General features: G+C 38.4%; 1 protein-coding gene and 1 long non-coding RNA gene across 3 annotated transcripts in view; one reads left to right on the plus strand and one right to left on the minus strand.

Moving 5' to 3' along the window:
• The window catches only part of Slc44a1 (solute carrier family 44 member 1), a 185778-nt gene extending 163306 nt beyond the window's left edge, over positions 1-22472 (plus strand). Inside the window, exon 16 of the mRNA XM_046451300.2 lies at positions 20922-22472. Within this exon, the coding sequence (XP_046307256.1) occupies positions 20922-20936 (15 nt within the window). The 3' untranslated portion in view covers positions 20937-22472. The remainder of the gene's footprint in view (positions 1-20921) is intronic.
• Positions 1-26754, minus strand: part of LOC124097130 (uncharacterized) — a 144025-nt gene that overhangs the window by 43184 nt on the left and 74087 nt on the right. For both annotated transcript variants that reach the window (XR_006853135.2, XR_009227405.1), the window contains exons 2-4: positions 24458-24559; positions 6777-6872; positions 401-553 (exon numbers count right to left, since the gene is read on the minus strand). This is a non-coding gene — a long non-coding RNA (uncharacterized LOC124097130). The remainder of the gene's footprint in view (positions 1-400; positions 554-6776; positions 6873-24457; positions 24560-26754) is intronic.

A 26754-nucleotide genomic window follows, 5' to 3' on the forward strand; every position in this document is an offset into this window, starting at 1 on the left:
AGAAGGACACTGTGATACACTATATCAACTCTGGGCTGACCACCTTCAGACTACTTGAATAAACTTCTGTCTTATGGTAGCAGCTGTTATTTAGGATATATCCTGAATGGGTGAATAAAATCCTAACCAATACCAAAAGAATAACTTGCTTTTAAGGTGACTTAATGCTGACTATATAATTCATTGAATAACCGAGCTCAGGAGCAATAGACTAAATTTGATAGCAGTTAGGCAGTGGTAATGTAAGGCACTTCCCAGCATCCATAAAAGCAGCCTCTCAATGGCCAAATGAGATGAATGTGGCTTGGGGATCTTTTGAACAGAACAAGTCTTATTAAGGAGATGGCGGAATTTCTGTCATAGGGTAGGAGACAGTAATATGTGTCCCACTTCCTCTTACCCTTTCCCCAGAAGCATCTGACTTCAAGGCATACTTCATACAAATTGACAGTGGGCTGTTTCAGTTCAGGTGATTTTTAGCTCTGTTCCTAGCAGGGCATTCAGCAGGAGGAAGGAGATGACTCTGCCTTACTTTTTGTAGGTCAGTCAGCACCTGGAACATAAGAAGTGGGAGTGTTGTCAGAGAAAGCCTGGAAAAAACATCTATTTGGAAAAGAGACATCTTGGGATAGGCAAGAAATGATCCCTGATTTAAGTACCAAAAGGATGTCAGGGAAAAAGAGTTTCTATAATCACGTCCTGCGCCTGTAAAGGGCTCTAATGTTGCTAAGACAGATTTCTATTTCACTAGTCAACGAACATGGGTTAATCATCTGTAACTATCAGACTGTGGCTGCTAACTGCCCTACCCAATATTGCTTCTGCCCTTCTTCCTCCTGAACATAATTCAGATATCATTCTGATTAGTAAAGTGCCCAACTGAAATACCTTCCCACAGTACCCTGAGGCTTGAGGTAGCCATGTGACATAGTGCTGGCCAATGAGATGTAAGCTGAAGTACAATGGGGGTCTCCTAACTAGAATGCAGATGTCATATTGCAGGAGCACCAATAATCTTACCAACAAGAACAAGAGCCAGACACCGAAGATGGCACAACTAGAAGACAGAAGGAGCGGGACAACTTTGCTCTCTGGACTTGAGCTTGCTGCCTTCTGGACTTGTTATGTGGGAGAGTAAATCCCTTCCTTGTTTAACCACCGTAGCAAGATTTCACTTAAAGGCAGATGACCCTCAGTTCTAACCCAGACATTAGGCTTAAGTCCTCGGGGTCGATAGTGTTTCTGATGGAGGCTTTCCCTGCTTATTAGACAGAACGTGAAGAAAACTTCCTCAAAACTGGAAGAGTTGCAAGATGGACTTAGTTCCAGGGGAGTGAGTGACCTCTGACCACAGAGGAAGGAGTACAGGGACTGGCAGGCACTGTCGCAGCTGGGATGGTGTGAAGCAGGACTGAGCAGAGTGACAGGCTTTGTTCAGTGATCTTTTCTTTAAAGTCTTTTCTAATGCAAAAAAAAAAAAAAAAAAATTATAATGATCAGAAAGTTAAAAAAAAAAAGACAAAGTAGGTGGACACAGGGGATACCAAATTTGGTTCACTGGCCATAGAGTGGTGTTGGTGGTATTTGCATTGAGATGCATGATTTTGTTACAATTTCTAAAAATGCATTTTCCCTCAACCAACCCTCCCCCCATAACTAAATTGTGGCAATTTTAAGTTCCTAATGGAATTTTTGTTTGTATTTCATCTGTAGTCATGTAATTTATCCTACTTTTTTTACTACTAGGATTTTTTTTTTATCTTAGATTCATAAAAGTAACATGGCAGTAAAACATAGCAGTGTTTTGATTCTCAGATACTAATAGATTTATTATTGTTTTGTGTGTTTACAGCCATAATAATAAGGCACATTTTCCCAACTGTGTTATTAAAATGCTAGTATCCTATAAACTAAATACTAGGGATTGATTTATTGGTGAAAATTCTGTAAATATATGAATACTTTTAATGGGAAAATGAGATTATTTTCCTCTCATGCTGGAAACCATATTCTTTGATGGGGTAGATATAAGAAAGTTTGAACTTTACTGGATTCCATGACGGATCCCTGATGGTAATCTCAAACTTGAGACAGCAAGGATGAGCTGTGTGACCTTGTGGAAGTGTCCAATGGTGACTGGTAAGATGTAAAGGCTCAACAGATGTCTGTTGAATGAATGAACAATGATTCTCTTTGCAGCCTGGTTATCTCTGTGTCAAGGCTATTAGATGACAATAAATACTGTGCATAGGGAACCAATTAGGGTTTCTGAAAGTGCTTCACAATAGAGGATTCAGGGAGGGTGAAGGGTGATACTTAAAATGGAAATTACACAGAGCCTCACTCCATGCTTATTAAAATCAGAATCTTTTCAGTTAGGGCGCAGGCTCTGCATTTTCACATACACCTCCATCCCAGAGGCTTCTCCTGTATAATAAACCTTGAGCACTCTGGACATGCATGCTAGTTATTGCCAGGGAAGCTTTTGCAAACTGACTGGAAGAAGACTACCACTGGAGAAGGATTTTTCTTTGATCCTTGAGTTGGCAGTCGTAGCAAATGTGCTTGTCTCCGGCGACACCTGCTGGTTGAGAGCAATAATTAGCAAACAGTCCTTGAAACTACCCAAGTATTTTCTCTTTTGGGACCTGCAATACTCGGGATAGGATGAAGCATTTTAGTGTTTGAATTCTAACAGTGATAATCAATATATCCAAATATCCTGATATCTGGGGGAAGGTAGGTTTAGGTTTGTATCTCCTTTTTATAGCTTTCAAGTAGAATCAATGTCTAGTAGAAGAATATTGCCCTTCAATCACCTTACATGTTTTTAGAACAAATGTTTCTGTGTCATGCTTATTCGAAAAACTACCAACTTTTGGAATTCCACTGAAAGTATATTCTGAAATTTTCAACTAGGGAATTTATTCCTTGTATTTATGTTAGGGAGATAGTTTAAGAAGTCAATTCTTATCTCTCGTTGAAGATTCCAAACAAGATAAAGAAAAAAATTTCCATGGTATGGTAGCCATGGAAGTGTGTTTGGTGGGTCACACACGACATTGGGGAAGGTGGTGACACTTCATCCTGTTTGGAGAGAGTGGGGTCAAGGAACAAGATGGGGCAACAGATGTTACCAGGTAAGACGTTCCCAGAAGAAAGACACTCTCTGTATTAAGGAGAGGTGTGAAATAGCATTTGTGGTACATCCAGTTGGAAAGGGATCACCTCCCAATCATTTGCTCTTATGAAGTATAGGGCTGACAGGTGAGGCTAGGGAGTCAGGCCAAGCCTCACCCGCCTACCAGGAAGATTCTATTTTATCCTATGGGTGGTGAGTAACCTCAGAAGAGTTTAAATTTAAGATTTGCTTTTTACTGAATTGTTGATCCCATTGGAAATATCAATGCCCAAAGTATACCCCCCCTCATTTATCTGACAGTGATCAAATCCAAGTGGGTTAGAATTCCTGACTAATACTGGGTCTGTTAGTTAAATATTTTATGCAGATTCAACACAAAAATCACTAGTCCATTTGTCAAGTCCCTTAGCATTCTGGAAATTAGATTTGAACTGTGTGCTGGAACAGGGGGTTCTTTTATGTAGATATTTGACAGAGATGGATGTCTGTGCCTTTTATCTTAGAGGTTCTGCCTCCTCTCCTCGTCTTAGCACTGCTACACAAAGCATTCCCATCACACAGACCCTAGGAAAACTGATGTCCTTATTGGATCCAAGAATTTATTCAGAAACTGAGGTATAAAATAGACAAACTCGTAATTTTCTGCATAATTTTGCACCCTTTAAAAATAAGTGATAATGCTGGGTACAGTGGTGCATGCCTGTGATCCCAGCGGCTCAGGAGGCTGAGACAGGAGGACTGTGAGTTCAAAACCAGCCTCAGCAAAATCGAGGCCCTAAGCAACTTAGTGAGACCCTGTCTCTAAATAAAATACAAAATATGGCTAGGGATATGGCTCAGTGGTCGAATGCCCCTGAGTTCAATCCTTATTGTTTTCCACAGCAGAGTGAACTGCTCACTTTGTGATCATACACACTCTCAAGACCTGCCCTCATACAGGATAGCTAAGTGGTCCCTTTGTCTCTCTCTCCTGCTTAGTCTTCAGCCATACCATGCATATCCTGGTCTAGTAGGAAAAGCATGGGATTCGGAATCTGATGGACATGAATTTGGATCTTGCCTGCCCCATTATGTTGACAAGTCACTTCTCTCTTTCTTTACCTGGCAAAAGGAACTAATGATACCTTCTCTTGAGGATTGAATGAGAAAAATGTGTGTGAAATCCTGACACCAGTGCCCAACATGCATAGTCCTCAAAAAAGGTTAGTTCCTTTCTCTTCTTTTTCTGTTCTTCCCTTGATGCCAGTGAGTCATCAAAAGACCCAGAAACACACAGGCTCAGACTGCAACAGTGATAAGTGGTCACTAGTTCATGCTGTTCTGTGCTGTCCTGTGGAGCTTACTCCTAGAACAGGTTAATTAAATAAAAGCACTCTTCTTACTTACAGAATTTGTCTCCCAACCCCTCTGTAAAGATTTTGAGCTCTTTCAGGTATGGAACCTGACAGTCATTAACCAATCTGTCCCCCACCCCACCCCACACAAGAGGACTGTCAATATTTGCTCACCAGATGTGAGCCTCAACGCTGATGTGATCCCCAAAGCCAGGATTTCCTGGCCTATGGGCTGGGCTGTCCTATCTGCGCAGATAAGCAGCTTCTGCCTGACTGGCCCAGCCCCAAATCAGGAGAGGGCCTCAGCCACTCCTGCCAAGGTCTGACTTTCTTATTGGCAGATATTGCCTAACAGAATGTGGCTTCTTGCTCATTAGCTAAGTCAGCAGCCTAAAGGACATTACTCTCAAAGGTTTGGTCCAAAGTTAATCTTTGACTTAGAGGGATAACACTTGGAGGAACAGTCCACTTTGCACATGGTCTATTTATCTACTCTTAATAGCCTGGAAATGCCAAAATGTTGGCAAACTGTGACTGAAAAAAAAAAAAAACTTTGGCAGTAAACATGACAATGAAAATAGAGCCAAGCAACAAAAGACTAAACACAAAAGAAAAAGATTTACAAGCTGAAGAACCCTAGTGTTAGCACAGACATGCAGTAGGAAGCTAGGCAAAGCTTTAGTATTTCTGAATAGCAGTACCCAAATAGAAGTACCTGCCCACGGGCGGCTGCAAGACAAAGCTGGTGCCTGATATGGGAGGGAAAAATGATCATCCTGAAATATTTCCCTGCTTTGTTTGTACTCAGAGAATTTAAAAGTATGTCCAAAGTAATTTTTATTTTAGTGTTTCAATAAGCTTCCCAGGGTGGGAAAGGGATTGTGCCTTCATTGTAATTTTTACAAAGAGAATATCTTGCAGGAAATACACATCAGGAGAAAAAGCCTTGGGGTAGATCACATGTCTCAGTCTGGGATTTAGAAGGATTGAACATCTTGCACTCTGGGAAGCTTCTCGTTTGCTTTGGAACACATGACTTACAGGTCATGTGTTCCAAATTTGCATAATGTTCTAAAGACTTACTATAAAATGGTACTCTCTAAATCAAAATGGTTTGGGGCAAAGCCTAATCTCAGTGTCCTATTTGTAGTATGCCCAAAAGTAAACATTTTATTTCTTTTAAACTCTTAGAGTGACATCACCAACCTGAATGAAGAAAAAAATTCAATTTTTTAAAAATTTTGGCCTGATATTCAATGCCAAACCAGTTTATGGGTCAGATATCCAAGTTACCCAAATTCAAAACTTCAGTCTGATGCAGCCCTTTCTTTTCCCCAGTCGTCTCCCAGCCCCAATAAGGAGCAAAGGTAGATTTATGTCAAGCCTTGTATAAGATATGGTAGGTACTTAACAAAAGTTTGATTTTGAATGGTCAAAGAAAACATGGGATAGAAGGGAAGTGGGAGCGATGGAGAGTTTGAACTCAAATATTCAAATCTATCCCAATATTAGCATTAGCTTAATGTTAACAGCTCCTTTAAAAGTCATTTGGTGGGCTAGGGTTGTTGCTCAATGGTAGGAGTGCTTGCCTGGCATGTAGGAGGCACTGGGTTTGATTCTTAGCACTGCATATAAATAAAGAAAATAAAGGCCGTTTGACAACTAGAAAATATAAATACTTTTTAAAAAAAAAAAAGTCATTTGGCACTCCTGTTCTTTACCCAGAAACTGTTTAGAAATTAGTGATGTGATTTTGCTACAAATCAGAGTATTTTTCCTAGTTAAACAACCCAAGTGTCCAAGAATAGGAAACTGGATGAATAAGTTGTGTTCCATCTACACCAGCTTTTTCCATCTCAGCAGATAGTACCACTGTTGAACAAACTGCTCAAACTGGAAACCTAGATTTATTCTTAAATTTATCCCTGTCTTTTTCAACATGTCATTCCAAGTCTTATCATTCTCCAAAGTATACAGGAAGATACAGATGTATTAAAGTGGGCATTAAATGCCACCAAGCCTAAAAGACCACATATAAAGAAGGTATTACTAATTGTAAGGGTTCGCTTACTGGGGATACAGAAGGAAACACGTTGTCCAAGTAGCCAGGTAAGTGAGAGTTGACTCCACCAAATTCATGGTAGGTTAAATTGAACTGAGAGCCATAGAGAAACATGGACCAGGAGGAAAAAGAAAACAATGATATCGGTTCACATATATTCAACATATGTGCAATACTGCATGGATGACTTAAGATTATTTTTCACATTTAATGTTAATGAGCTGCAATCAGTGCCCACCTCTAGATCCTGAACAGTAGGATCCCTGCTCTTGTCCTCTTCTTTCCAATCTCCTTCCATGGGCAAGAAGAGATATCTTGAGAATGGGACCCAAGTCTAAATATAAAATTCATTTATGAATTATACACATAGCTAATTATACACATGGGGTTAGGGAATGTGCCCACATTCCAAGATCACATTCAAGAAGCCCGGGATCCTAGAATTTCCCTCTCCCCCAGACAAGGCATGATTGGGTCTCTTAGGAACTTCCTCCTGAGCGGATTCTAGCTGTGGCTATGGTAGGTGATGTGGATAAAGCATGGATCTGAGGGCTCAGGTGTCCACAAGTGAGACCCCTCACCGTGTGGGCTAGAGCAAGGGGTGAGGAGAGAATAGGAGTGGGTTCTTCTATTTTTCCTCTTATCTCAGAGCCCATAAATATTAGCAGCAATCTTGATGCAGTGTCCACTGCTAACTATTAGGACTAACCAACTTCCCCCACTCCAATGTAAGATACCACTCCTTTATATCTTGAGTTATCCATTATGTCTACCCTGATTCATTCCCCCATCATCTCATTTGGATTATTGCAGTATTCACCTAACTAGTCTCCCCACCACCACCACTCTTGCCTCTCACTCCATTCTCCAACACATAATAGGTGAGTGAGCTTTTTAAACCATCATTCATTATGTTACTCCCACAGATTAAAATATAATACACCTTACGAGAGCACAGAAGGCCTTCAGCTTCACCTCTCCCAACCTCACCATGGTAGCCACAGTAACCATCTTTTAGTTTCAATACTAAGAATTTTTCTACCTGAGGTCTTTCAAATATGCTGCATCCTCTGTCTAGAATGTTCTTCCAGTTCTTCATTCTTGAAGTCCAGATTTCCTCTTTTCCCTCAGACCTTCTGCAACCAACTTGTATATCCCTGTTATTTTCTCTCATAGTATCCTGTTTTCTTCATGGTGTTTAATAGAAATTTATGCTTATGTATTTTTCCCTGTTTATTTATATAATGCCTATTTCCCCCATCATATTGTAAACACCATGTTCAACAATGAATAAATCAGAGCTTAGTACTGTGCACTGCATCATTTTTGTGTGTGTATTAACTAATCTAGATAACAAGTACTGGAGCTGGGGATGTAGCTCAGTGGTAGAGTGATCACCTAACACTCAAAGCCCTGGGTTCAACCCCCAGTAGTGAAAGAAAATATTCAATCTATATAATGAAATATGATTTAGTCAATAAATAATGCTTTCAATTATCATAACTGACAAAAAGTTATATGTGATATAATTTCAAGTGAAAAGGCATGTTCTAGTAATATAATCCAACTTTTGTTTTAAAATGTCAATATAAACTAGGTATGGTGGTGCACACCTATAATCCCAGATACTTGGGAGACTGAGGCAAGAGGATCACAAGTTCAAGACCAGCCTGGGCAACTTAGTGAGAACCTGTTTCAAAATAAAATAAAAAGGGCAGAGGGTGTAGCTCTGTGGTGGAGCACTTGCCTAGCATGTAGAAGGCCCTTGGTTCAATCCCCAGTACAAAACAAAGTCAACGTATACTCTCTATGTTGTAAAATATCTTCAGGGTGTTAAAGTAGTTATCTGGGTTGGGAAACTGTGACTGTAGTTTGTTTTCTTATTTTTGCTTATCTTTTAAAATACTAATAACACATTACTTTTGTAATCACACATTTTAATTTTAAAACTAAGTAGATTAATATCTACCTAAACAATAACTATCAAAATAGGCTCCTTTTTGTTGGAAGCAGTCTAGATGTCCAACATTAAGGGACTATTGAGTCAAGGTCTGGCACATCCATTCGATACAGTGTCGTACAGTCATTAAAAATCACTATGAAGAGTGCAATAGCATGAAAAATTCTAACAATATTATATTAACTTAAAAATAAAATGGGATGAAATAAAAATAATTTTCAAATGATGTTATTGCAATGATAGGATTATGGCAATTATCTTTGTTTGCCAACTTCCTGTAAAACCACTTTCTATAATGAAAGAAAATTACTTTAAAAATGAATATGGGGGCTGGGGATGTGGCTCAAGTGGTAGCACGCTCGCCTGGCATGCGTGCGGCCCGGGTTTGATCCTCAGCACCACATACAAAACAAACATGTTGTGTCCGGCGATAACTAAAAAATAAATATTAAAATTCTCTCTCTCTCTCCCCTCTCTCACTGTCAAAAAAAAATGAATATGGGCTTGATCGATTTACATATGATCTTGCTGTATTAAATACTATTTTTTAACATGAATATTTGTATAATTTAGCCTTTCTATATATTTTGCTTCAAAATAAAATCTCCGTGGGATATGTAATGTGTCACTAATTCCACAAGGTGGCAATGTGAGAGTTACTAAACATCTTTGGACAATTTGCTGGTGTTACCCAGTGCATTGCATTATTCCTAACAGTGTTTGGTTTTTGGTTTGATCTTTGGTATAAGTTGACACTGGCACTCACTTTAGGTTACAAGAATGTAACATATTTTATAGCTCTTGTTTTGACATTACTTAAAAATAATCCCCCTGACCACACATTTTCAGTTCCTCACTACTTCTTTGCTTCTTAAATCTTTTTCCACTTTAAAAACTAACAATAATCAAATAATACCAACTGCTGTTTCTTGAATGCCTTTTAACAGTGAGTCATCATGCAGAGTTTTTTGTATACATTACATCATGTACTCTTGCAGATCAGGTATTACTCTTTCCATTTTGTGGATGAGAAAAGAGGCTAGAGAAGATTGGTAATTTGTCAAAGTCATATTTATTATCTGCCACAGCCCAATTCAAACTCAATCTTCTTACACGAATTATTATATGGATAGATTAAAAAGTAAGTAAAGAAATGAATAAGTAAATAAAATGACTATACATAAATAAATGTACCGTGCATGTTTGAGTTTGTCAGGATGAACCCAATTAATGTGTATAACCATAAAGATCTAATATAAATAAATAAATGGATGGATGGATTTAGAAAATCACTTAGCTCATTATGGATAATAAAAATTACCAATCACAACACTAAAGTTAAAAATACAACCAAGGCAGATGTGGTGACAAACACCTATAATCCCAGTGGCTCATGAGGCTGAGGCAGGAGAAATGCAAACTCAAAGCCAGCCTTAGCAATTGAGCAAAACCCTTAGCAATTTAGCAAGACCCTGTCTCGAAAGAAAGAAAGAATGAGAGAGACAGAGAGAGAAAGAAAGAAACTATAGCCCAAAATATACATGTAAAAAAATAGTCATATTCTTTTTTTAATTTTTTTAGCTGTAGTTGGACACAGTACCTTTATTTCATTTATTGATTTTTATGTGATGCTAAGGATCGAACCCAATGCCTCGCACATGCTAGGCAAGCGCCCTACCAATGAGCTATAACCCCAGCCCCCCCAAAATAGTCGTATTCTTATAATCGCCAAATAATAACTATTTTCATGCTCTGTCATAATTTCTTCATATGTGTATCTGCCTAGTATATCTTGCTTAATTCAGGTAATGCTAAACATAAAAAGTTAGAGGAAATAAAATATATTAACAATTTTCAATCTTCTGTTTCCTTAATAAATCTAATATGTGAGAGATTCCTCGTGTTTTTATTAAGAGTTCTTTGAAAGCAGGACTCATAGATTTATAATATTTTTCATTAAAATGTTCTTTATTTTATTCAATCATTCTCCTATAATTGAATTTAGCAATTTTCTCAAAAAATTAAGGGGTTGTTGATATTGCTACAGTGATTATCCTTGTGTAGAAATCTTTGTTTATCTCAGCACCTCTTTTTGTTAAGTGTACGTTCCTGGAATCTCAATGACTTATTGGGTAAAAAGAAATTGACTTTTAGGGGCTGGGGCTGGGGCTGGGGCTGAGCGGTAGAGCACTTGCCTGGCATGTGTGAGGCACTGGGTTTGATTCTTAGCACCACATATAAATAAATAAAATAAAGGTCTATCAACAACTAAAAAATATTTAAAAAAAAAAAAAAGAAAAAAAGAAATTGACTTTTAGATGATACTTATTTTTGTTATAATTTTTTTATTAGTTACACATGACAGTACAATGATCTTGACAATTCATACATTTGAATCAAATGGGGTATAATTTCACGTTTTTCTGATTGTACAGGTTGCAGAATCACATTGGTCATACAGTCACCTATATACATACAGCAATAATAATGTCTATTTTATTCTGCTGCCCTTCCTATTGTTATAATTTTTAACATGATTATTAATACAAGTTCATTTTTAAAAACATAACGAACCCTCCTTTTCCTACTCCAAAATCCTTCCTTAACCCTCAAATCAGTAAAATACTCACCTATATTTTCTCCTATTTTAAATTTTTTTCTTCTCTTTATTTATTTATTTTGGGGGTGCTGGGTCTTGGACTCGGCTTCATACACTAGGCGAGCCACTCTACCATTGAGCTGTATCTTCAGCTCAGCAAAGTTTCTCTTTTTTAAAAATAAGGTAAGAATTTATATTGTATTTTTAATAGTTTCGTTTCCCTTACTTTCACTTTCCTTATGTGTTATTAGCTGGAAATAATTCATCATATGATGAGGAGTGAGGCCTAGTTATTAAGTAATTTTATCCCTTCCTCTGTTGATTTGTGGAGATGTTTTATCATGTGGTATAGATTCTTAATATTCCAAGAAGCCTACCAATTAAGAGTTGGGGCTTTGTGATTGGCCACATCTGGGTTCAGATCCTGGCACTACTATTTTTTTTCTGGTTGTGAGCAAGTTACTCAGTCCATTTCATCCTCAGTTTTTCCACCTATAAAAGGGTGATTTTAGGGACGGTTCCATTGAAGGATGCATGTGGGGCAGTTAGCAAGGAGTGAGCTGCCCAGGAAACATCACATTGAGTATGCATCAGCTGCTATGACAGTGACTATGATATTAATAAAGTTATTCCATAACTTTAACAAATGGTGTAGAAAGCATTCACTTCAAATCTTTAGTGAATTACTTGGGAATATAATTGAAAACTAAAACAAAGCTGCATTCACACCTCCACAGTGTGGACCTTCGATTGGTGCACTCACAGCTGAGTTATACACAACCACATCCACAGGGCACACAATTCACATCTTGCCTTAGAAGAAAGATTTGGAAGGATATTAAGGTCAGACTATCTCAAAACTTGGAGGGTTGGTAGTCTGCATTGGTTTAATTTTTTGAACAATGATTATGTATATCAAGGGAAAACAAGATTTTCCATTGGAAAAAGTGCTCATCTCAACAAGGTTATGAATCAGCATCCAAGATTTAGGGCTTATCAAAAATAGCAAAAACATCAGCACTTAAAGCTGCAAGTGCAGAGAGGACCTGAGGAACTGTTTCAAGGTGAATCTCTTGTTCCATCCATCTCTGTTCTTTCTTTTCCACTTTATTTATTGTAATTTTAGATTTCACGTCATCATCTGTAAAGGCAATGCCCTGCATTCATTTACATTTTGAATTTTACTTAGCAACTTTTTCCCCTTAGTTTCCAGATGAAATTTAGATTCCCTTAAGCCTTCCTAATTGCCTACTGCTGTCTCCACTTGGATTTAATAAGAATGTCAGATGTAATATTCCCAAGCCAAACTCCACTCTCAGTAACTGGCCACCCTGCCTTCCCGTTTGCTGACAGTGAAACCCTGTGTTCATCCTTAACCTTACTTTTTCTCTCAGACCCCGTATCCCGCCCATCGGGTAATGTAGTAGACTGTTTTTTCCACGGAGATCCATAACCCAATCACTTCTCACTTCTTCCACTGCCTTCATCCTTTATCCCTTGCCTAAAAAAATTCAACAGTCTAATAATTTGTACCAATTTCGTCCCGTTACACATTATTCTTAACACAGGAGTCAGAGTGATCCTTTAAAACCCAAATGGGGTCTCATTACTCCTCTGCTCAGAACTCTCCAGCATCTCGCCATCTCACTGAGATCAAAATGCAAAGCCTCCACATGATTCATCTCCTACCCACCTGCCTATGACTGCTCTCAACTCATTCCCTGCTACTCGCTCTGCTCTAGCCATAGGATCACCTGGACCCTGGCTTTTCCATATTTATACCAGGCATATCTCAGCCTGTGACTTGCTTCCACAGGTGTCTGCCCTCAGTTGTTTCAGAGCTCAGCACAAATGTAGCCCATCCCAGAGGTATACCCCGAACTACTTACAGAATTCAGTACATTCCCTGTCTAGGCTAATATCCTTTATTTTTCTACGTTAGCACCTATTACCCTTTGATATATAAAACCACTTATTAACTATTGTTCCCTGTCAAAGAAGATTTCTGTGATTTGATTTAGAAGACTCTTCATTACAAAAATTAATACGGAAAAAAATAATTTTTGAAATTATTATTCTTCCCATGGAGAACTTTGCTGCCTTTAATTGTATTTAAGTCTTTTGTGTCCTCTAATGTGTACGAATCCTAATTATAGGTCTTCTCATGTGGAAATCAATGACAAAAACTTTCTCACTAAAGTTTTTCATAATTTATTTAAAAATTGAGACGTAATTCACTATTCTAAAGTGAACAACTTGTATTTTTTTGGCACATTCACAAAGCTGTGCAACCATGACCACTAACTCCAGAACATTCTCACCCCCAAAAAGTAACCCTACGCCATTTAGCAGTCAATGCCTATTTCCCTTACCCAGTACCTGGCAACTGTTAATCCTCCTTTATTTCTCTATAAATTTGCCTGTTCTGAATATTTCATGAAAATGAAATTACATAGCACATAGACTTTTTTTTTTGCCTGTTTTCTTTCACTTAGCATAACATTTTCAAAGTTCAACCATATTGTAGCTGCAATGGTTTGAATGGTTTGAGTGTATCCCCCAAGGGTTCATATGTTGAAAATTAATCCCGGTTGTGAGAGATAAAGAGGAGAGGTGATCTGACTATGATGTTTGGAGATGGGGCCTTTGGAAGGTGATTAGGATCAGATAAAGTAGTCAGGATGCAGCCCCCATGATTGAATATCAGGGGCCTTGTAAGCAAAGATAAATCAGAGGAGACAAAACACATGTACACACTCTCTGTCTCTTGCCATGTGATGTCGTGGACTGACAGCAACCATCACCAGATGTGGTCCTTCAACCTGGACCTCCAGAACCATGAGCCAAAATAAAACTCTTTCATGAAAACTTATTCAGTCTGTGGTATTATGTTATTGGCAACAAAAAACAGATGAATACAGTGGTATATACCAGTAGTCTATTCTTCTTTATGGCTGAATAATAATCCACTGTATGATACACCACATTTTGTTTTTTTTATACATTAATTGATGGATACTTCAAGTTGTTTGCATCTTTCAGCTATTATGGATAATAATACTATGAACATTCATGTGTAAGTTTTGGTGAGATATGTGATTTTAGTTCTCTTGGGGACATATCTAAGAGTAGAATTGCTAGGTCAGATGTAACTCTATGTTTAACCTTTTGAGGAACTGCCAAATTGTTTTACACAGCAGCTGCAAATAGCAATGGTAGGATTTCAATTTCTCTATGTCCTTGACAACTTGTATTATTTCCCATCTTTTCTATCATGTCCTTTCTAGTAGTTATGAAGTAGTATGTTTTTGTGGCTTGGCTTTGCATTTTCCTAATAACCAATTTTTTTAGAAGTCCAGAACAACAGTGGCTCTAGTTTTGGAATGATATTAATTAAGTAACTTGTCATATATTTATTAAATGTTCTTTGGATAAATGTCTATTCAAGACTTTTTTTGTTGTTGTTTTTTAAATTGGGTTGTCTTCTCGTTGAGTGTAAATATTCTTTACGTATTCTAGACACTACACCCTTAACAGATATATGATTTGCAAGTATTCTCTCCCATTTTGTGGGTTATCTTTTTGTTCTTTTAATGGTGTTCTTTGAAGCATAAAAGTTTTTAATTTTGGTAAAGTCAAATTATTTATCTTTTCCTGGGGTACTTACACCTTTGTTTTCATATCTAAGAAAACATTGTTCAATCCAAGGTCATGAAGCTTTAATCCTAAATTTTCTTCTGAGAGTTTTATTGTTTTAGTCTGGGTATTTATGTCTTTGATCTTTTTGAGCTAATTTTATGTATGGTGTATATAAAGTGAGGTAGGTACCCAACTTTCTTCTTTTGCATGTAAATATCCAGTTGTCCCATTACCCTTTATTAAAAGATTTTTTTCTTCCATTTAATAGTCTTGACCCCCTTGACAAGGTCAAAACCAATTGACCACAGATGAATGGGTTTATTTCTAGACTCACAGTTCTATTTCATTGCTTTATATTTATTATCTGGATTCTTGACATACTGCAGTGAAATGAGTGTATTTTATTCTCTAACAAGCACCAAAATTATACTCTTATACCAGTTCATGCTTGTTCCTTGTTTACTGGTATGGGGAGGAGATTGACCTCCTCTGAGACGTGAGGACTATAAAGGATATTCACCTGAAAAGAAGATGGAGCTCTAAAATACTCTTTAAATACAAAGCTCAAATTCAAGTCCATTGAGCTTGACTAAAAGAATTCAAAACCTAGTAATTTTAGGGTAGGAATAACTCTGTAGACCCATCACCCTTAAATTCATGTGAGGAAATATTATTGAATGCTGTCTTTCTGTTCTGCTTTGTAGAAGGTTAAAGGTGGGGAATTGCATAAAACTTACCTAAATTGCAGAAGACTTACCTGTCTGTGATGCACATGATAAAGCAGCTTTGATTTAAGGATTTTTATTTCCTTGCATACTTCCAACATAAACAATTTGCAACAAGTTACCAAAATAGTAAATTGATTATATGAAATTATTTTTTTAGAGGTCCAGAACAATAGTGGTTCTAGTTTTGGAATGGTTAATTTACAGCCCTTCTCTTTGTCAATAATTAACTAGTAGGCCAACGATCTCTTTAGGCCACTCCTTGTTAAAGATAATAAACATTATTGGTGTATAATAAAATGCTGTCTTTCTGTTCTGCTTTGTAGAAGGTTAGAGGTGGGGAATTGCATAAAACTTACCTAAAGTGCAGAAGACTTACCTAAAATTACATTAGTTTGTTAGCAAGCAGGCTATAACAAGGGGTACAAAAACAAATGATTTCCTGGACTGAAAACTGTCTTTCTGTCTTTAGAGACCAAAGCTATGTTGACATAATTTCCATCAACCCAATATTGATCTCTTTCTTCCTGTGTACTGGTACTAGAGAGCCTGGAAGAGCCATAGATTTTATATTTTTACTGTGTTTAAGCTATAACAAAACTTTTAAAAGCATTTTTTAAAAAAGCATTTAAAAAATCATTTTCTAGCTACCATACCCCTATTCTGTACAATCAGGCAAATGCCACTTGTCATCTTCAGCAGATTAGAGAGTACTCTCTAAAGAGGATAAAGTAGGACTTGCGGAGGCATCAGAAATAGGGGACCATATTACGTCAAGGGGATTAAGGAGAAGTCTGAAAGTAGAAGAGGCCTTCTCCCACTCCCACTTCCCAGAAGTCTAGCAATGATATCTTTTCCCATTAAGTGGGAGACTAGGAAATCATTCTCTGGAGAATCTGACTAGCCCAAGAAAACACCAAAAATAGGTGTATGGGGTAGGGCGGGGGCTCCAATTAAGACTCAGTCATGTCACCTGTAGGGAACTATTTCAATGACCAAATTTATCTACAAATAAAAAACTTCCAGTTAATTTTAGTGGTCCCATTCTTAAATAAAAACGACCAGATCCTTGAGGCAAGTCTCTACTATGAAAGACCAAAACAAAGAAGAAAAGAAGAATAAAACAACTTGGGGGAAATAGATTGCAAGGTAAAGAAAATGTTTCTAAAAATTACTAATTCCACTCGAGGGAAAGATTGTATCCATGAAAATACTTGGCTATTTGAGAGGAAGATTCTGAAAACAAAAAGGAGCTCTCAAAAATTAAAAATGAGAGACTGGGGTATGAGCTCAGTGGTAGAGTGCTTGCCTAGCAGGTGTGAGGCACTGGGTTCCATCCTCAGCACCACATAAAAATAAATAAGTGAACTTAAGGTATTGAGTTCATCTACAACTCAAAAATTAAAAAGGAAAAAATGTAAAGCTCATGAGAAGGTTTGGAAGATGAATTTGATGAAATGTCTCAGAAAGATGGAAAAGATGAAGTTGGAGATCCATTCCAAGTGATTCACCATCAAAACAAGGAGGAGGGGCATGAAGAGGTGGAGGATGTAAGAGGCAGCACAAGAGAAGCAAGAAGAGAAGAAATAGGAGAATCTAGGAGATATAATTCAGGAAAAGGGAAGCTTTCATAAGTGAAAGACATGAACTTCTGGATTAAAAATGGCCACTGATGAGGCCCTGGGCTCAATCCTCAGCACCACATAAAAATAAATAAAGTAAAGATATTGTGTCCAACTACAACTAAAAAATAGATATTAAAAAAAAAAAGCCTGGGACTGGGGATGTGGCTCAAGCGGTAACGCGCTCGCCTGGCATGCGTGGGGCACTGGGTTCCATCCTCAGCACCACATAAAAATAAAATAAAGATGTTGTGTCCACTGAAAACTGAAAAATAAACATTAAAAAATTCTCTCTCTCTCTCTCTCTCTCTCTCAAAAAAAAAAAAATGCCTACTGATTGCCTAGACGAATAGGTGAATATAGACCCATAACAATTGTGTCATCAAGTTATCTCAAAACACCTGGGCAAACCTTCCAGGAAGACAGAGACAGTGAGAAGGGTGATGGTGCTGTGTAAGCAGGGGATGTTACATACAACAAAAGTATCAAGAGTCAGAATGACATCGGCTTTCTCAAAAGAGTCCTGGGATGTTGCCTTCACATTTCTGAGGGGACATAATTTCCATCACAGAATTCTCTGTCTATCCAAGCTATGCAATACATGTGAGGGTAGGACAAAGACATTTCAGACATGCAAAGGATTTCCATGGAATTGTACCAGTCATACCAAGATCACAATCAAAGGAAACTGATCGATGTTTTCTGTTTGTTTGTTTTTTAATCAAAAGGTGGCCAAGAAAGAGTAAGTAACCAAAAAAAGTAGGACACATTAAAAATAATACATGAGAATAAGAATTCAAAGCCATTGAAGTTCACTTTTTATTCAATTATGTCATGAATATCTACTTTCCCTCCATTAAATGCTGAGTGTACAGTGGTGAGGAAAAAAAAAGACACTTATCTTTGCCCTCATACAGCACATTAGTGAAATGTTTAAATGATTATACATACACTTAATGGAATATTATGTGAACACTAAAAATACATTGAAAATAGAAATGTAGGATTGGTTTACAGTATAATGTGAGGCAAACAGAATGCATAGTATAACCAAACATGAACAAGAAGTCATAAAACTGAAAATAAGTGTGGGGATGGTACACTTATGAATACATTTTTTTCTTTTTTCAAAAAGCCCTTGGATTTTGTATTGTGTTTTCAAATAATTGATGGAAGCATCAAAACATAGAATTGATGAAAGTCCTAATTGCCTGTTTAAAATTTTATAGCAAATATTTCATTTGGAAAAAGTTGTTGCCACTTTAAAAAATATTTAATTTTTTCTGAAAGCTGTGTAACTCTTCATCCTTGACAGGATCTTATATTTGATTCCCCACTTCTGGTAGGAGAAACAGGGTCCCTTGGTGAGATGAACTTGTTCTAGCTATGCAGAGAAACAGGCAGATATGAGAAGGCATGCAGATCCAGAATCAGAGGCTAGAAAAGCCGATTAGACCTCATCTGTTAATTAGCTCTCTGAATCTCTAAGCAGGTGAATAAAATGCCTGCCTGTGACCAAATCAGAGAAAAGTCACTGGCAGTATGAGGGCAGTTGATGCCAGATGATGTATTTTACTATTCCTGGCCCCTGAGGTATGAATCATGCCTGAAGGGATGTTACTGAAGTACTTTCCTTAGTAGTTAGTGAACGCTCATTTTAGCGCTGAGTGTTTGTGTCAAATACGAGATTCCAAGAATCTCCATATGAATTGCTGTTTACAGAAGTCTTTTATACTCTATAGGAAATAAAACTGTCTAGGACCAGCTCATTAGATGTAGCCTTGGACTTTAAGTCCAGGAAGAGACTTTGAACTCTCAAAGAGACTGACACAAAGAAAATTCAGGAATCCTGGAAATGAGTGTTCTAATCATTCCTTGGGACGAGCTGGAGTATGTTGTAAATTTTTTCATGTTCAAGGAAAGAGGAAAAGATAGAGAATCAAAGTATCTTATTTTTAAGTGTAGCATTTGGTTTTTTACATATTTTTAAATTTAAAAATAGGAAAGCTAGATGTAATATGGTCTTCTGGATGGGAGCCTGAAACAGAAAAGGACATTGTGGAAAACTGACAAAATCTGAATAAAGTATGGAACTCATTTAACAGCTCTCCAACACTGTTGGTCCACTAGTTGTCTTAGTGATGTCAAAAGTTAACAGCAGGGGTAACCATGTGTAGGGTACATGGGAGCTTTCTATATTAACTTTTTAAATTTTCTGCAACCCAAAACTATTCTAAAATAAAAGTATATTTAAATTTTAAAAAAAGAATAAAGAACTTTTATCTCAATCTCAGTCAAATCACAATTTTGGCATAAGCCTAGAGTCCAGCCATGTGACCCTAACTAAGCAACAACCAGTATTGAATGTCAGTCTAATTATAGGACCTGTTATTTTCAATGGTCAGGGGGAAAAAATCATAAAAGTTGAAACTGCAAGTCAAAATATGTAAAATTATCAAAAAGAAACTAATAAGATAGCACCATTTAGATGAGGTATTGTAGAAAACAGGAAATCATTGTAATGTCCTTGGTGAGGAACTGATATAGTAAAAGCAGTGGGTTAGGGATTGGTTCTATCTGCAGTTTGCCAAATGGAATGAAGTTGGAAAGAAATCTGAGGTAGGAGGATCAGCAAAGAGGCAGTACGTGGAATTTAAAAATAAAATTTCAACATTAACCCTGAATAAACAGAGCCTGTTGTGGAGACGGATGCCTCTGGAGATTTTAGCCTGACACCATTAGATAATTGAATCACTGAATTACTTCATATTCTCTTGTTCCAAGTCTGAGCTCTCCTGGCACTGCCTGGTCAGAACTATCTGGTCACCTCTTGTCCTGCAGTGGCCCCATGCTTGCTTGAGAGTCAAGCTGAGTCTACACTTCTTTCATTATTAACCCATCCTAATGAGTTTTTTAACAAGTTATTTAAAAAAGAGAATTATCATTAAAAGAAAATTATCTCAAGCTTATAGAAAAGCTGTTAAATAAGAATGGTTCACAGGACACCAGGTAATATAGAGTCACACCTATTGTTAAACATTCATTTCATTTCATTTGCATCTTCTTTTTCCATCTCTCTCTGCCTACCCCTCCCCCATTTTGAATCACCTGAGCAGAATGTCCGCACATCGTGGCCCTTCTCTTCTAAATACTCAATGTGTATTTCCTAAGATTCAGGATATCCTTCTGCAAAACCACAGTATCATTATTATCTTCAGTTAGTTTACTCAGTCACTGTTCCATGAATTGACCTGAACTATGGGAACACCCATTATCCTGGTCTGACTTGTCCCACGGCTAACTGAATTACAGGAGTGAAAAACCCAAAGTTTCATGTGGACTTTCAGGTTTGGGTCTTTGAGAGTACCACAGAATCCTCAGAATAGCTTCAAATTTGATTCATGGTTCAGCCTCTAAAAATCTCTTTGTTAAAGAATAATGCTGATACCAATACTGATGAACCTGGCGCTAGCATTCCTTACCACGTGTCAGGCATTGTTCTAAGCACTTTGTATTTATTAATGTATTTAATCCTTAAAGGAACATACCATGATTATCTTCGTTTTATACTTGGGGAAGTGTAGGCACAGATGTTAAATACCTTGACCACCAATACACAGCTGATAAGGAAGTAGTATCAAGTCTTGAACCCAGGCTCTCTCAGATATTCCTTTTATTTGTTAATCTGGGTATTATGTATGTATGTGTGTGCATTTAGCCCTCTTACATTTCTTAATGTCTAAAGATTATCCCACGTTATTTCTGGTTACTGATTGATTCTCATTGTCATGTCCCCCTAGGAGAGAAGCATTCATTTGCTTGATGTGTTTGTTTTCAGCTAAAGAGAAGATGACTGGGTTCATGAGACCGGAAGAATGAACTCAAAGGAGGCTGTCTACATTGGGTTCTCCCACTCAGCAGCTGTGGAGCGTCTGAGGATGAAGAGCAGGATCTTATTACTTGAACAGAGGCATGCGACGAGGTTCCCCAGCCATGAACAGCCAAGTGGATTTGCTGCAGTGGGGCAGTCTAATAAATGATTAACCAGAAGCTTTGGTAATAATCTGTCTTGCAGCAGTGTCTTCAAACTTCTCTTCTAATCTTGTGCATGTTTAGAGATTCCATTCTAGATTCCACCTAATGCCAGTACTGCTACAGTCTGCATCTGCAAGGGAATTCTCTTGGTGCAGGCTGGGTCTGTCCTCTTTGACTCTACTATTTATAGAGCTGATGTGGGTTAACAGCTATTATTTATTCAGGGCCTCTTCCAGGCCAAGCATTAGGATGAGTGCACTACATACATTTAGTCCTTACAACAGCTCTGTAAATTTGCGCCTATTATTTTCATTTTGCCCATAAGGAAATGGAGGCTCAGAGAGTTTGTGTGCTATGGTAAGATCAAAAGGTTGCCAGGGTTAGTATTCAAATCAAGGCTCCTACACTTTAACACTCTGCTTTACTCATTATTGTTTCAGAGAAAATTACTCTACAATACCATCACAGGTATTACTTCCTCTCTGAGTAAGGGTGGGGATGGTGATGCATGTATGTGGGAAGTGTCTTCAAGGGAGCATCAGTGAGACCATAGAGGTGCACAAGAATCACAGAGTGATATTCTAAACAAAATAATTCTTAACGTGCTTTTATGGCCTGAGTCAAATCCAGCCCCCAATCTATTTTTGTAAATAAAGTTTTATGGGAACACAGCCACACCCAATCCTTTATATACTGCTTATGGCTACTGTCTTCTATAGTGGCAGAGTTGCATAATTGTAACAGAGACCATGAATAAAATATTTACTATATAGCCCTTTCAGAAAAACTTTACCAATTCCCAATTTAATGATTTTGGAAGAAAGTCATCCATTTTCATTAAGACCTTTTTCTTATTTTTTCCATTTGACTGAAAACTATTTAAAAATTTATGACGTTTAGATAATCCCTATATTCTAATGGATGTGGTGGTAGTGGTGGTGGAGTGGGGGTTGTGAGCTATAAGGATCTAACTAGGGAAAGGAAGGGGCTGGGGAGGGACCTGGGCCTCCTGGTCCCCCTAAACTCTTCACCCCAGACTCCTCCCACTTGCTTCCTTCCTATTCCTCCTGCCAAATTGTGTCCTAAAATAACTTTTGGTTCATAAACATGTAAGTGGCTTCCCACATACTACTTGCTCAAATCCCAGCACCTTGGTCAGGAATTCAAAGACCATGACAGTCTGATCTCTACTAATCTCTTTTCTCAACCCCCTCTCCCCCCCTTTTCTTTTTAACCGTGAGGAAATCATGCCAAATTAATTTAAATTTAATATGTAAATTTATATATTTCAAAGCCAACTTGTCATCGATTCACTTTTATGAAAAACAGAAGAATAAATACAAATACATACTTACAGGTGTTTGTCCTAGTCTGTTTAAGCTGCTATTACATGATAACATAGACTGTGTAGTTCATAAACAACAGAAGCTTATTTCTCGAAGTTCTGGACACCTGGAAGAGCTAGATCAAAGTGCTGGCAGCAGATTCAGTGTCTGGTTAGGTCCTGCTCTCTGATTCATAGACAGTACCTTCTTATTGCATCCTCACGTGCTGGAGAGAGCCAGGGTCCTCCTGGGGCTTCCTTTCTTTCCATCCCATTCTTCAGGGCTCCACCCCCATGATCTAATCACCTCACAAAGGCTCTTAATAGCGTCATTTTGTGGGTTAGGATTTCAACAAGTGAATTTTGACATAAATATTCAGACTGTAGCAATGCTATATTTGATAACATGAAACTAAGCTTAGATTTCACACCTGATACCTGATCTTAGCCAAAAGAACAATTATGAATGTATTAATCAGTTTCTACAGATGTTGTCCATTGTATTTTTAAAAAATTCTAGCTGTTTTTAAAACTGTAATATCATGAGCTTTCTCTCATGTTGCTATGTATTTTTCATAAAGATAACTTTTTATGTCTGCAGACTTTTCCATCTCATATATGTTCTAATGTTTTCCTAACACTTCCCCAGCATTTGGCCATTGAAGGTTTCTCTCTCCATTCAATTAATTTCATCTCCTACTTTCATTCCTTGGAATTGTTCTCTCATCATTTTCTACCTCGGCTTGGAAAGGATCCTATTTCCCTTCCTGTCTGCTGCTAGGTCAAGGTGTAGCCTATGAGATGGACAGAAAGGGGCTACATTTTCTAATCATAGAATATTACACCCTGTCTACCTTGCCCTTTTAGTTCTTCCTGTCACCTTTCTGCCTCTGACTGTTTTGTCGTGGAGAAGTACAGATTGACCTTCAGAATGAGAGAGGGATTTCAAGAGGCTTAGTTTTCCAGGAAGTGCTGACATAGAACCATCTCAACCTGACATCGAAGGCAGTGCAGTATCAAAGAACACAGACACTATTATTTCCTGGTGCTATGTACTTAGGAGAGTGGTTTACTCCAGAAAATAACAATAGATATTTAACACATATTGCACATTTTCTGTATGTCTGGCATTAGTCTAAGAACTTTATATATATATATTAAGTCATTTATTCTCATAGTAATCATATCAAGTGGACACTTTTAATACTCATTTTATGAGAGAATGAGGTATGAAGAAGTTAAGAATTTGCTGAAGTCCACACAGTCAGAAAGTAGACTTGGGATTTGAATTCAAACACCCTGGCATCAGAGTCTGGGTCTCACCCAGTAAGTGCAGTGAAGCATGCACTCTGGCCCTTTATCTCCCCAGTCTCAACCAGACCTCTAACATTTTAGAGAATAGGAAAAAGGAGAGGGGCATCTGAGCAATGATCCAATAGGGAGCCTGTTTTTCTGAGTTGGAGGGATCTGGCTTCTGGCCAGCATCCTGGGTGGATTTCCTTTCATGAGGAGATTGACAGATTTAATTTACTTTATTCATGATCATCCTCTGAACATGGTGAGTCCAGAGGTGTGTCTAAGGCCTAAGTAGAATATGTTGGAAATCTCTGAGCCTCCCAGAGCTTACTCATCTCAGTGTCCCCAGTGTCTAGAAGAAACAGGCCATCATGCATGATGTTATGGCACAGTAAAATCCTAATAGCTAGGGTTTAGTGAACTGGCCTTCTCGGGCCCTTCTCCAGGAAGCAGTGGGACCTCTTCCAACGGAGTGAGGGTGAGGAGAAGAAATCTAGAGAGCCTTCCAAAGGTGAGTACAATTACATGGTCAAGTCTGAAAGGAAATAAATGATTATTGACCTGAAGTTGGAAAAATAATGGAACCTCAAGGTTCAGAAAGATGTTAAAAGTTATCTCTACCAGTTACCCTTCCAGTGCCCATACCCCCCCCCAATGACAGCTCTAAGCAAATGCCCATCCTCTGCTTGGGTACCCCGAATGATGGGAATCTCACTTACCAAGCCATTTATTCCAGTTCTGTATGAATTTCTTAGAAAGTTAGACAATTTGTTGAATGGAAATCTGTCTTCTGAACTTCCCCCAGTCGAGTGTGATTCTACCTGTGGGATGGTAGACAACACGTCATCTCTGATGTCCACACAACAGCCCTGGGGAGATTTGAAGTCAATGATTACATCTTCCCTGAGTTTTTCCTTTCAGGTTAAAGACACGCGGGTGTTTGTGTCTCTTCTCGCATGGTTTTCTGGCCCTTGGCCAATCGGGTTTGTGTCTAGTGATTGCTTCTCACTTGGCTTAGAGCTCTCCAAGTATGGAGCCAGACTACCCCATAGAGTGCCAGCCCACTTCAGGGCTGCACTGTCCTTTTCCTCCTAGGAGACCCTGTCCATAATGAGTGTCTAGGGTCAGAAATTAGTGCTCTAACTTCCCAGAGGTTCCAGGGCTTTGGAGAGAGTTTGGTCTTTCATCAGAAGAGGGCAGAAAACATAATTAGTTAGGTTTTTATGCTTGGGAAGAGAGGATCATGGCAAATTTTTTGAATCATTACTATATTCCAGAAACTGTGCTAACCACTTAACAGGGATTATTTCATTTAATCCACTCAACAACCCTTGTACGTGCTAGGGCTATGATTCCTACTTCACAACTGAAGAAAATAAGGCTTAGAGAAGCCTCAGGGTTTTCCGAGTCTGGGTAGTGTATACTAAGACCCTTGCCAGATGTTAGCAGGGAGCATGGGTAAAGATGTGGAGCTTCAAAAAGAGCAACATTTGGCTAGTGATGCTTCAGAAAAGTCAAGCATAGAAGTGAAAAGGGGAGCTGGGGTAAAACTAGATCTCCTGAGGCTCCAAAGACCCAAAGGGAGAAAGAACCACGCAAGGGTGGCATAGAAGGACACAGTGTACAGGAAGTAATGTAACTGCTACTTACTAAATGCCAACTAAGCCAAGCATAAAACATACATAAACTCCTTTAATCCTCACAACAACCCTAAAAGGGAATTATGATCACTATGTTACAGATGAGGAAATTGAGGCTTAGTGAGGATAAGAGACTCATTGGTGTCCACATAGGTGGTAAGAAACAGTGTCTGGTTTTACGTGCAGACATGTGACTCCATGCCAGTGACCCTAAACTGACATCCAAGGGGAAGACTGTTGGAGACACAGAAAGGAAGGAAATTTTTCTCCCACCAGATAGGGGATCCCAGAACTTATGAGGCAATTCAGGGCTACAGGCAATGCCTGCCTGGCACCCCTCAGAGTGACAGAGAACCTGGTCCTGGGAGGGGTTGTCAGACATTAGCAGTGACAACTATGAGGTTATCCTGACTTGGAGTTTCCTTAGAAAGAGGTTCATGGGGCCCAGAAGCCTCATTCAGAAAAATATGGCTAGAAATGCTAAATCAGAATCAGAAAACTAAGGTTTTTTTGGGGAGTGGGTGGGTACTGGGGATTGAACTCCGGGCACTTGACCACTGAGCCACATCTCCAGCCCAATTTTTTATTTTTTATTTTCCTTAGAGACAGGGTTTCACTGAGTTGCTTAGTGCTGAAGCTGGCTTTGAACTCATGATCCTCCTATCTCAGCCTCCGGAGCCACTGGGATTAGAGGCATGTGCCACTGAGCCTGGAGCAAACTAAGTATTGAAACAACATCTGTTTTTATTCCCCTGTAGTTTCTTTTTCCGTTTTTTTTTTTTAAGCAATTTTACTTCTCTTAATTTAATAGTTTGCAAGCATTGGTGTGCATCAGAATCACCTGGAAGACTTGTTAAAAACAGAGTTTTTAGTTCAGAGTTTCTAGTTCAGTTAGGGAAGAAATCTGAGAATTTGCACTTTGAAGTTAGCAAGTAATGCTGAGGCAGCTGCTACAGGAAACCCATTTAAGAGCTAGTACTTTAGTGGTAAAACTGTTTTTGAAAATTTTTATCTTGAAATGGTGAGTGCAGAAAAAGTAAAGGATTTGCCTATAAGCCAGAGACACTGAGAGTGGGTTGGGGTACAGAGTTCACCAATCTTCATGAATGATTACGGTGAGAGAACCTATATGAACTGGGGAAGAAAGAAGTCACAGCCAGAAGGAAATAGCTGTTCCCGAATGGGAACAAGGGGAAGTAAGGGAGCCAGGATGAGTTTGGCAGTGGAACCAGACCAAAAGAGCCATAAATCTGGTGTGGGCAGAAGTCACTTAGGGTAAAGCAATTGTTGAAATCTGCAGACTCCTGGCTGGGCTGCAGAAGAGAACCGGAGGAGCTGGAGGCAAGGAGCCAGGAGTGAGCTCCTAGAGGATGAGC

This window comes from Marmota monax, unplaced genomic scaffold (assembly GCF_021218885.2).
Source record: "Marmota monax isolate L192 unplaced genomic scaffold, Marmota_monax_Labrador192_F-V1.1 WCK01_AAM20220418_F8-fsc00020, whole genome shotgun sequence".
Classification (NCBI taxonomy): Eukaryota; Metazoa; Chordata; class Mammalia; order Rodentia; family Sciuridae; genus Marmota; species Marmota monax.